The sequence below is a fragment of the Oncorhynchus mykiss genome, chromosome 28 (genome assembly GCF_013265735.2).
Source record: "Oncorhynchus mykiss isolate Arlee chromosome 28, USDA_OmykA_1.1, whole genome shotgun sequence".
NCBI classification, from domain to species: domain Eukaryota; kingdom Metazoa; phylum Chordata; class Actinopteri; order Salmoniformes; family Salmonidae; genus Oncorhynchus; species Oncorhynchus mykiss.
In genome coordinates, this window is record NC_048592.1 from 16,889,278 (window position 1) to 16,901,754 (window position 12,477).

At 40.3% G+C, this 12,477-nt stretch overlaps 1 protein-coding gene across 1 annotated transcript; it reads right to left on the reverse strand.

Annotated features, from left to right (window-relative positions):
- Positions 1-254: 254 nt before the first annotated feature.
- LOC110508644 (proteasome subunit alpha type-7) lies at positions 255-12,287 on the reverse strand. Its single transcript, XM_021589320.2, has 7 exons — positions 11,879-12,287; positions 11,523-11,649; positions 9,531-9,655; positions 1,380-1,502; positions 1,020-1,139; positions 779-841; positions 255-672 (listed from the first exon to the last, which is right to left on the reverse strand). The coding sequence occupies exons 1-7, from the start codon at positions 11,978-11,980 to the stop codon at positions 577-579; spliced, it is 756 nt and encodes a 251-aa protein (XP_021444995.1). The 5' UTR covers positions 11,981-12,287; the 3' UTR covers positions 255-576.
- Positions 12,288-12,477: the final 190 nt, after the last annotated feature.

The window sequence follows — 12,477 nt, forward strand, 5'->3', positions numbered from 1 at the left end:
TAGGTCCCGGGGGGGGGGGGGGGGGCTGAACCATTTACTACTTCCCTTTACTGTTTCATTGTTGATTCTTGACATAGTTTGTATAATGCTGTTCTGATTCCATTTTACTACAGTCTTTTTTTAAATTATTAGCTGGGATTGGGTGCTCGACTTCACTACAGACATATTTTAGCATCAACACACACAACAAAGATAACATGAATCTGAAGAAAATAAACTCTCCCTATAACCCGATGAATGAATAAAAACTAAGGTACATAAACAAGTTGACTTTATTAAGTATGTCGGTCTAAATTCACTTAAAATAAATAACATACTGTTCTTAAAAGAGGGCAGAGGTGAGATCTCCAAGTTCTGAATCCTAACTTGAGATCCACACAGCTCAACTTCCACATAAACCATGCATTGATGGCAATGCCGGTGGGATATTTATGTGAAAATTCAACATACGAACCTTAGTGTGTGACATGAAAGCTATATTTGGGCCTATAAACCTTGACACTTTTCTATATTTACCGACCAAATACACTGCCTTTACCCAAGGGCTAAATGAAAGCCAGTGGTTGAGTAACGACTTCAAGTAGATTTCTTCTGTTTTTTCTTCTCTGCCTCATCTTCTTTCTCTTTCTCGATCTCAGCCACCAGGGTCTCAATTTCTTTGGACTCCAATAACTACATGGAGCAACAGCAAAAGAAAGAAGCAATTAACTCATAGACAAGGACATGTGTAAAGCAGCAAATACTGGGATCAGACCACCAAACTCTTTGGTGAGGTTACCTTCAGTGGCTGGTTTCTTCTGATCACAGCGAGATCAATGTTCTTCCCACCAGACTGAACCACCTGTAAACATAGTTCAAAAGGTCAAATGTACACAATGGATTTAATATGCTAACAGACAAATTTTTGGCCATATTGAATACCCAAATATAACTGTCTCAGACCTACAGAAGTGCCTAGGGGAGTAGGAAGTAGGCGTCGGTTTGGAGTTTAGCATAAAAATGACAGTGGTTGACCTCACCTCAAGCAAGGCTTTGATTGCCAGCTTAATCGCCTCGTTGTCAGTGGCGATGGCTTCATCTGTGTAGTTCTTCTCCAGGAATTCCCTCACTGTCTTAGCACTGCGGCCAATTGCATTTGCCTGAACAAAGAGATGGGTAACAAATCAGTAACTGAGTATTTTTAAAACATTAAAATACCAATAGTGTGGTTTAAATCCAGCTCAATACCTAATGTTTATTTTCAAAAACAGACCGCACAATTAAGACAAGAAAATCTAACTTTTGCAATGATACACTTCAGATAATCATTATGGCTATGAAAAACATTAAAACATATTTATCTGTTGAGAAAGGTGAGATATTTTTGTGGATTGGCTGACCTTCCATGCATGGTATGTTCCTGAGGGGTCAGTCTGATAAAGCCTGGGGGTCCCATCGTAGTCAAAACCCACGATCAACGCCGAGATGCCAAACGGTCTTCGTCCATTACTCTGAGTGTAACGCTATAGAAAAAGATAAAAAGCTGGCTTTATATGAAAATAAACAAACAGTCAAGTATCATATGGACTCTAGTTTACTCTACCAAACTGGGTACAAGGTAGCCTTGCATGCAGGCTTGGGGAGTAACGGATTACAAAACAACTAACTGTAATCCATGACCAGCAAAAATGTTGTAATCAGATTAGATATACTTTTGAAAAACTAGATGATTACTTCTAGGGTTACTTTTAAAATATATAATTTGTACATTTATTTTCCTAATGACATTCAAAATCAGCATTGAAAAAAGGCGCAAGTTTAAGTTTGTCATGTCTGAAAGACCACAAATCAGAGACTAATATGATGACACACCAAATGTGTCTGATGGATAGTTGGGCTCCCGAGTGGCGCAGCGGTCTAAGGCACTGCATCTCAGTGCTAGAGGCATCACAACAGACCCTGGTTAAATTCCAGGCTGTATCACAACCGGCTGTGATTGGGAGTCCCATAGAGCGGCGCACAATTGGCCCAGCATTGTCCGGGTTTGGCCGGGGTAGACTGTCATTGTAAATAAGAATTTGTTCTTAACTGACTAGCCTAGTTAAATAACAAAAAATGGAATGTAATCAGATTACGTTATTTCGTTTGGGTAATCCAAAAGTTACATGTGTGATTACAATTTTGGACAGGTAACTACACTGAAGAGAAATATAATAATATGCCATGTTTCATGAGCTGAAATTAAATATCCCACACATTTTACACACGCACAAAAAGCTTCTCTTAAATTTTGTGCACAAATTTGTTTACATCCCTGTTAGTGAGCATTTCTCCTTTGCCAAGATAATCCATCCACCTGACAGGTGTGGCATATCAAGAAGCTGATGAAAAAGCATGATCTTTACACAGGTGCAACTCGTGCTGGGGACAAAAAGGCACTAAAATGTGCAGTTTTGTCACAACACCACAGATGTCTCAAGTTGAGGGAGGGGGCAATTAGCATGCTGACTGTAGGGATGTCCACCAGAGTTGTTGCTATGGAATTTAATGATAATTTCACTACCATAACGTTCAACCGGCCTCACAACCGCAAACCATGAGTATGGTGTCGTGTGGACGAGCGGTGTGCAGATTGTGGACGAGCGGTGTGCAACTTTGTGAACAGAGTGCCCCATGGTAGCAGTGGGGTTATGGTTCTGTCAGGCATTAGCTACGGACAACGAACACATTTTATCGGTGGCAATTTGAATGCACAGAGATACCATGACGAGATCCTGAGGCCCATTGTCATGCCATTAATCCGCTGCCATCACCTCATGTTTCAGCATGGTAATGCACAGCCCCATGTCGCAAAGATCTGTATACAATTCCTGAATGCTGAAAATGTCCCAGTTCTTCCATGGCCTAACCAGACATGTCACCCATTAAGCATGTTTGGGATGCTCTGGAACGATGTGTATGACAGCGTGTTCCAGATCCCTCCAATATCAAGCAACTTCGCACAGCCATTGAAGAGGAGTGGGACAACATTCTACGCTATGCATGAGGCAAATGGTCACACCAGATAGAATTATTTTCTGATCAATGCCACAACATTTTTTTTAAAGGTATCTGTGACCAACAGATGGTTATCTGTATTCCCAGTCATGTGATATCCATAGATTAGGGCCTAATGAATTTTATTTCAATTGACTGATTTCCTTACATTAACTGTGACTCAGTGAAATATTTTAAATTGTTGAATTTATATTTTTGTTCAGGATAGTGGTTAGATTCTGGGTTAAAATCAGAACAGTATTATACTAGAGACATGATACATTAGAAGTAATACTATAGTATCTGAGGAGTGAGAGACTGATTTTTACACCATAAGTTAATTGTTTTCTGTAGGAGTCAGATTAAACTATAAAATGAAAGAGAAACACCAGTGTCTATTCTATTTTACCATTGCTTTATGAGATACTATTATTTTCTTACGGAGTTATCAAGAGTTGTAATTCTAAGTTGATTGGTTATTCACATTTTTGATTTAACATGTTATTTTTGATTTAACATGTTATTTTTGATTTAACATGCTATTTTTGATTTAACATGCTATTTTTGATTTAACATGCTGTTTTTGATTTAACATGCTGTTTTTGATTTAACATGTTATTTTTGATTTAACATGCTGTTTTTGATTTAACATGTTATTTGATTTAACATGTTATTTTTGATTTAACATGTTATTTTTGATTTAACATGTTATTTTTGATTTAACATGTTATTTTTGATTTAACATGCTGTTTTTGAATCACAATGTGAATCATGTGTTCGAATGGAAAATACAGGAGTATGAACTAATTTTGAAAATGGTTTCATCAATAACCGTATGTTATTATGCTCGTTCCTCTCTTGAGGTTACCATGGAATGTGACATCAGATCGTGTCTTAAGACATGGTAGGAATAATTTGACCACAAACAGTGTGTGTGAACCACAAAACCCTCCCTAACCGGCTGAAGAAAGAGCGACAGCGACTTTTAACACTTCTGAGTCCGAGCCAAACCTGGGTACGGGCGGAAGGAGTGCTGAGACTGCGCGTGTGGAGAGAGATAACGGCTCAGGTGAGAGACTCGTGTTCGTGGGAGAAACAGATGTATCCATTTGGATATTGAAAATCGGGACATGATCAAGGGCCATCAAATGTGACAGGCACGAGTTACATGTGCCGTTGGGAAGATTAACTGTAACGCTATCTGAAGAAGACACGCTAGAATGATGTGTCGGGAGAGGGGGGGGGGGGATCTACACACTGCGAACAATTTCGACTAAGTATGCATTGAGATATCGCTCTTTCATTACCAGGCGACAGTAAAACAGGGACAAATGGGGGCTGTAATGAGAAGAGTTTTTACCGGCAATAAAAAGGTTCAGTTAATAAACAGACAATCTAACAGGGATGATGTGTGCTAGGTTGAGAGACTTGAATTCGAGTCGTAGACTCAAAGTAAGCACTAAGGACTGTCATTCTGAATTTGGGTTGGATAATTTATCAAATGTTTTAGTTATGATTCAGATAAGGGGGGGGGGGGGGGGGGGGGGCTCTAAAAGAGTGAGGGCACTGCAAAAATGTATTAGGCCTAGGGAGGCTCTAGAAACCTTATCTCTAAGTATCCTCCGACAGGGAGGTTGTTAGAGAACTCACTGGATGATAGCTTGGGCCAACCATGAAGGCTTTTTTTTGTTTTACCATGTCATCAGAATTTCTATGTTAAATCACAATACATATAGATGGCTGGAAGATACGGCACAATTAATTGCATAAAAGGCTCATAGTCTGTGTTTTGCAATAACACCCAAGGATGAAAATGAAGGAGAGGGCATGGAGACCAGCATCATATGGGTATAGAACGTTACGGATGGACGGTTCTTTCCACAGTTTTAGTCGCATCAAGGGTGGTGTGAAATTACTAAACATGTACTTTTCTTCCCTTTCCTTTTCAAGTCAATATGTTTTTAGGTTTCATGGAACATAAGAGTGATCCTTGTTCCAGAGGGGCTGATGTATATTGACTCATTGATTTGAGAATGTTTTAGTATGTTTATAACTGTAGAAGTGCATTAGTGACTAGTGTTTTATGGGTTAGATGGAATGATATTTGCAAATGTATCTGCAGCAGGAGGTGAAGTACACGAGGCCTGTGTTTGAGACAGAATGTTTATATAGGGCTGTTAAGTGGGATGGAATGTGACTGCGGGGGAGATCTGTGGGGGCTCATAAATTAAGGTTGTGTTGATAGAGGGGTATCATTCCCAGAGACTATGTATATTGTTAAAGGAGATAGCTCGTAGGAGAGGGAGGACCGCTAACTGTGCACAATATAGGGACTATTATGAAGTTAAATTGAACATTACACAAACCCAGATCATGGTGTTAGGTTGGATATTCTTCCAACTCATTAATCTCGTTCCCAATTTCTAACCGCCGGAAAACACTTGACAGATTACATGCAGTAGTTAGTCTCACAGCAGTCGCCTGTACCCCTGCACACTGACTCGGCACCAGTGCCCCCTGTATATAGCCTTGTTATTGCTTTTCTTATTGTGTTACTTTTTATTATAGCCTACTTGGTAAATACTTTCTTCTTCTTAAACTGCACTGTTGTAAGTAAGCATTTCACAGTAAAGCCTACACTTGTTGTATTCGGCGCATGTCGCAAATAAAGTCTGATTTGATTTGTAGGGACAGTAATTGAAGGAGGCTATAGTCATGGGCCATGTTAGGAGTAGCAGGGGTTACTTTAGCAGCATTGTTGGGTTATCAGTTTGAGGACTCATGCCAAATGGCTGGGTAGCTGGGAGACTGATGGGAGTGCCGGGGGCTGTTATTCAAATGCCACAAATTAGTGATCTGCCCATAAGGGGGGAGTGTATGTTGTCAGGAAATGACCCATGCGTTGCAGTGTGTATAATATCCTCAGGTGAAAGCAGCACATGAGGAGCAGGAGATAACCTAGGCACGGGCTGAATTCTGGAGATTTAGTGTACATCAAGATACACCAGGCAGGGATGTTGGGACAGCAATGTTCTGGTCTACACACAGTACTCCTTACAGCACCTGCAGCGGTGAAGATCGTCATGTCTCTCCTCGGTGGGCGCATAGTTCTCACAGGAAGTGAGGTCCAGCTGCATAATGGGTGAGCTTGAAGACGCCATGACAAAGGAAGTGGCGCTAAAGAGAGAGAGACTAGATTCCACCGTAGACATGCAGATTGGTTGGGTCTGGGAGCTACTTTAAACATAGTTGGGTTAGCTGCTTTATTGGTTAACTTCACTAGGGTACGGGGCAGCATTTGTAATTTTGGTTGAAAAGCGTGCCCAAATTAAACTGCCTGCTACTCAGGCCCATAAGCTAGTATATGCATATAATTAGTAGATTTGGATAGAAAACACTTAAAAGTTTCCAAAACTGTTAAAATAATGTCTGAGTATAACAGAAGTGATATGGCAGGCAAAAACCGAGGAAAATCCAACCAGGAAGTACTATTATTTTGAAAGGCTGTTTTTCCATTGAAAGCCTATCCACCATACAAAGACTTAGGACCCAGTTCACGATCTCTATGGCTTCCTCAGCATGTGATCAGTCTTTAGGCATTGTTTCAGGCTTTTACTCTGACAAATGAGGGAGATACACCGCTTTCAATGAGAGGACAGTGGAAATTTCCAGATATGAACCAAGCACGTGATCGGGAGCACGCATTTCTTGTTTACCTTTTCCATTGACGAAGCTTTTGTTCGGTTGAAATAATATTGATTATTTATGACAAAAACAACCCGAGGATTGATTTTAAACATCGTTTGACATGTTTCTACTATCTTTATTTGTACTTTTGTAACTTTTCGTCTTCGTGTTGAGAGTAGGGGTTAGAGCGCGCATGGTGCCTTTGGATTTCTGAACTAAACTCACCAACAAAATGTTGGTATTTGGACATAAAGATTAACTTTATCGAACAAAACAAACATTTGTTGTCTAACATGGAGACATGGGAGTGCCACCAGATGAAGAGCAAAGGTAAGTGGTTAAAGGTAAGTGGTTAATTTGAATGCTATTTCTGACTTTTGTGACACTCTCCTTGGTTGGAAAATGGCTGTATGGGTTTCTGTGTATAGGCGCTGACCTAACATAATCGCAAAGTGGGCTTTCACCATAAAGCCTTTTTGAAATCTGACACAGTGGTTGCATTAAGGATAACTTTATCTGTATTCGTATGTTTAGCACTTGTATATTTTATCAATGTTTATGATGAGTATTACTGTTATTTGATGTGTCTCTGCACTTTCACCGGATGTTTGTTTGAGACGACAATGCATTTCTGAACATAACACACCAATTTCAAATTAGGTTTTTGGACATAAATATGAACTTTATCAAACAAAACACACATTGTGTAACATGAAGTCCTGTGAGTGCCATCTGATGAAGATCAAAGGTTAGTGATTAATTTAATTGCTATTTTTGACTTTTGTGAGCCCTCTCCGTGGTTGGAAAATGGCTGTAAGGTCAGCACCTAGTCACAGAAAACCAAACATAATTTTTTGGGGTGCTTTCGCCGTAAGGCCTATTTGAAATCGGACACTGTCGCTGGATTTACAAGAAGTTTATCTTTAAAATGGTGGATAATACTTGTATGTTTGAGGAATTTTAACTATGGGATTTCTGTTTTGAATTTGGCCCCCTGCAATTTCACTGGCTGTTGTTGAGGTGGGACGCTAGCAAATCCTATTTGTTGTCATGTTTCCAGTGTGTCCATCTGTGTTGAAGTGACTGCATGGGAGAGAGGGCAGTGGGTAGAATTTCCCATGGGGAGGGAGAGGGAGGGGGAAAGAGAGAGGGACAGTAAACCCAGTGTTCCAGGCAGGTTAATGCATCATATAAAAGGATAGATGTGGGATAATTGTACTCTAAACAACATTTGAGGCATTGATATGAAAGTCTATTCAGTGCTGAGTTACCTCAAGAAGATGTAGCGTTGATTAGGGATACGCATTTGCCTATCAGGTGAGGTGCCCATCAGGTGGCAATGGAGGAGAATTGGGAACAAAGTGAAAATGACATGGCTTGGAAACACCTCTCAGAACCTGGGGCCGGTAAGGGGAAGACTGGGCGAAAGCATTAAGAAGCTTTTAGGGCTTTCATTTATGTGGAATCCAGCAGAAAAGTATCCTGGAGGCATAGAGTCAGGTGAAGAGAGAGTGGGAAGTGTCATGGTCTCAGACTTTGGTTTTCATGCATATATAATTATGCATAGCTTACCACATCAATACTGTTATGTTTCGTGTTTCTCGCTGCTTTGGAAGTTTTGTGCTATCACTCTTGGGAACCAGAAGGAGAACGTTGAACTGAAGTCAACAGAAGTCAACAGACCCAGGGGACACGTTATAATCAGTGTTCTATGAGGAATGGAAATAAGATTGTATGGTGTGATCATAGAACACCATAGAACATAAGTCTCAGAGTTTGTAACCCTCACTGTGAATGTTAATTATGTTTATTTTTTGTTCATGTTTTACTAATGATTGTTTGTCCATTGAAAAGTAATTTCCAAGTGTATGTAATGTTGAACAGTATGGAGTTAAATGTTCAAAACAGGGGACTGTTAGATTCTGAGTTAAAGTTGGAACATTATTATAATAGAGACAAGACACATCAGAAGTAATAGTATAGTATAGGAAGAGTGATAGAGGCTGTTTTTTACATCAGAAGTTAATGGTTATCTGTAGGAGCCAGATGGCTTTGGAATGTGCTGGGTAGAGGGGAGGCAGTCACATGATTGCTATAGGTGATACGGGTGGAGAGCTTTGGATTGGGAATCAAGGGGGTTAACGTCAGGTCACCTTAAGGGAGAAGGAACGGTTTATTACACCATCACTTCGTCTTCCTGTAGAACCATAAAAGATGTAAGGGTTGGAGAGAAGGAGGAGTGCATCTAAATTGGAGTATATATATATACTTGTGGTGGTGGAAACATGTTTTGTCCAATGCAGCTGTATTGATCCCCTGGGAAGAATTAAACTTGGTTCAGCTTTCATAGTGTCCTTAGAGTTTTCTGAGAATTAGAACCTAACAATAGTAACTGTAAAGGATTACATTCTGAATGTAACCTACCCAAACCTGGTAGCATGCGCCGATGCTGTCACTCTTGGACAACATCACCACGTTGACCCAACACAAAAAGTCCCCTCTGTGTCACTAATGTTGAATAAACTTGAACTTCCATTGACAGTTGTCCAGGTGGTTGGTCTTTATGACGTTGACAAAATAAACACAGGGAAGTCTTATTAAACAGACTTTTTAAACGTGGGTCTGCTACAGGTTCCTGACAAATTGCTTCCCCTAACATTAAAATAAAAGTCTTACACAAGCCATCTCTTGCTTGTGCACATATGAGAGAGACTATTGGAGGGCTGTGACTTCCTGTTTTAGTGAAATCTAATTGCTGAGTGGTGTCTGTCACGGATGGCAATAGCAAGTCGTTAGGGGCTGTTAGTTGGAGGTGGTGTGTATTGTACCTGTTTCAGGGTGGCGATGTGCCGTGTGATGTACTCAACGGTGACTGGGTCCTCCACTGTGAGCCTGTGACTCTGGCACTCCACCCGAGCTCTGTTGATCACAATGCGGGCATCTGCTGTCAGACCTGACAGAGGCAGACAACTGGTTAAATGAGAGACAATAAGAGCGAAACGTTCAGCTGGTTTGGTTATGAACCACAGCAAACCAAACAATATTGAAACCAGACAAATGGCGGAAAAAAAACTCCCTAGACAAAGTTTTACCTCTGGAAACAGCCATTACACGAATTGTTCATGCTAGGCAATGTTAGCTACAGTTGAAGTCAGAAGTTTACATACACTTAGGTTGGAGTCATAACAACTCGTTTTTCAACCACTCCACAAATTTCTTGTTAACAAACTGTAGTTTTGGCAAGTTGGTTAGGACATCTACTTTGTGGATGACAAATACTATTTTCAACAATTGTTTACAGACAGATTACTTCACTTATAATTAATTGTGTCACAATTCCAGTGGGTCAGAAGTTTACATACACTAAGTTGACTGTGCCATTAAACAGCTTGGAAAATTCCAGAAAATGATGTCATGGCTTTCGAAGCTTCTGATAGGCTAATTGACATAATTTGAGTCAATTGGAGGTGTACCTGTGGATGTATTGCAAGGCCTACCTTCAAACTCAGTGCCTCGTTGCTTGACATCATGAGAAAAATCAAAAGAAATTAGCCAAAACCTCAGAAAGCAAATTGTAGACATCCACAAGTCTGGTTCATCCTTGGGAGAAATGTCCAAATGCCTGACGGTAGCACTTTCGTCTGTACAAGCGACAGTACGCAAGAATAAACACCATGGGACCACGCAGGAGTCATACCAGTCAGGAAGGAGGTGCATTCTGTCTCCTAGAGATGAACGTACTTTTGTGAAAAAGTGCAAATCAATCCCAGAACAAAAGCAAAGGACCTTGTGAAGATGCTTCAGGAAACAGGTACAAAAGTATCTATCCACAGTAAAACGAGTCCTATATCGACATAACCTGAAAGGCCGCTCAGCAAGGAAGAAGCCACTGCTCCAAAAGCGGCATAAAAAAGCCAGACTACGGTTTGCAACTGCACATGGGGACAACGATTGTACTTTTTGGAAAAATATCCTCTGGTCTGATGAAACAAAAATATAACTTTTTGGCCATAATGACCATCGTTATGTTTGGAGGAAAAAGGGGAAGGCTTGTAAGCCGAAGAACACCATCCCAACCTTGAAGCACGGGGGTGGTAGCATCATGTTGTGGGGATGCTTTGCTTCAGGAGGGCCTGGTGCACTTCACAAAATAGATGGCATCACGAGGGAGGAAAATTGTGGATATATTGAAGCAACATCTCAAGACATCAGTCAGGAAGTTAAAGCTTTGTCGTCACAAATTTGTCATCCAAATGGACAATGACACCAGGCATACTTCCAAAGTTGTGGTAAACTGGCTTAAGGACAACAAAGTCAAGTTATTGGAGTGGCCATCACAAAGCCCTGACCTCAATCCTATAGAAAATTTGTGGGCAGAACTGAAAAATCATGTGCAAGCAAGGAGGCCTACAAACCTGACTCAGTTACACCAGCTCTGTCAGGAGGAATGGGCCAAAATTCACCCAATTTATTGTGGGAAGCCGTTGGAAGGTTTCCCAAAGGCAATGCTACCAAATACTAATTGAGTCTATGTAAACTTCTTACCCACTAGGAATGTGACGAAATAAATAAAAGATGATATAATTCTCTACTATTAATCTGACATTTCACATTCTTAAAGTAAAGTGGTGATCCTAACTGACCTAAAACAGGGATTTTTTTACAAGGATTAAATGTCAGGAATTGTGAAAAACTGAGTTTACATACACCTTAGCCAAATACATTTAAACTTCCGACTTCAACGGTACTTACTTTGGCATGTCGTCTGATGATCAAGATAACATACAAATTAATGAATACGTAGTTAGCTAGTTAGATACCTGCGAATGCCATGCAAACATGTTCGTCTAGGGCGCAGATCTTGCGGACTGTTCTTTCCTCCTGTAGTTTGGCGACAGACTTCTTCTCAACTCCAAGGACAACAATGTCTTTGCCCCGGATGCCCACCTAAATTAGGAATGGGGAAATGAAACAGTTTAGTAGTTCGACACTAGCTAAGTAATTTCACCGAAATGCAAGTGAATATTGCGTTCAACAACAGAACATGATAGCTAGCTAAATTGAGTTAGCTAGCAATTTTCTCAAACAGCATCACAATGTTACGGTAGCTAGCTATCTTTTCATACATGTATAGCTAAATGACACAGCTTACGTTAGCTTAGCTTCGTAAACTTACAGCAGTGGAGCCTTTCTTCACAGCCTCTTGTGCATATTCCACCTGAAAAAGGTGACCGTCGGGAGAAAACACAGTGATCGCCCTGTCATATCTTGCTGCCATTGTGTTTCTCGAAACAGATGTACTGAAATGTTTAAAACGTGTAGCTAGCTACTCCGCTAGCGAATGTTTGCCAGTTAGTTTTGAGTGAGAGTAATCACAGGGCGCATGCGCTTGAACTCTTTCAATTTTGAGCATTTCACCAAGAAAATTTTCAGAAATTCACAAATGCCTCTGCAACATTTTATTTTACTCTTTATAAACTCAACAGCATTCCATTGTTATCATAAGTGGTTCCGGAACTATAATAAGGGTTTAATACAGACGTTTTCAGCGCTGTTTGGACCCTTTCCGGGGGATACTATTTTCCATTCCCCTGTGGCCTTTGGGTTGAGTTTGGATTATTCCACCTTTCGACAGGGGTTGAAAACATTGTTTTGTTTTTATAAAAGTCTTAATTGTACCCCACAAAACAACAATACAATGCATTGACATGTTTTTATAATTTCGATATATATATCATGAAGATATATTACATTTCAAGGGCATTATCGTTCAGC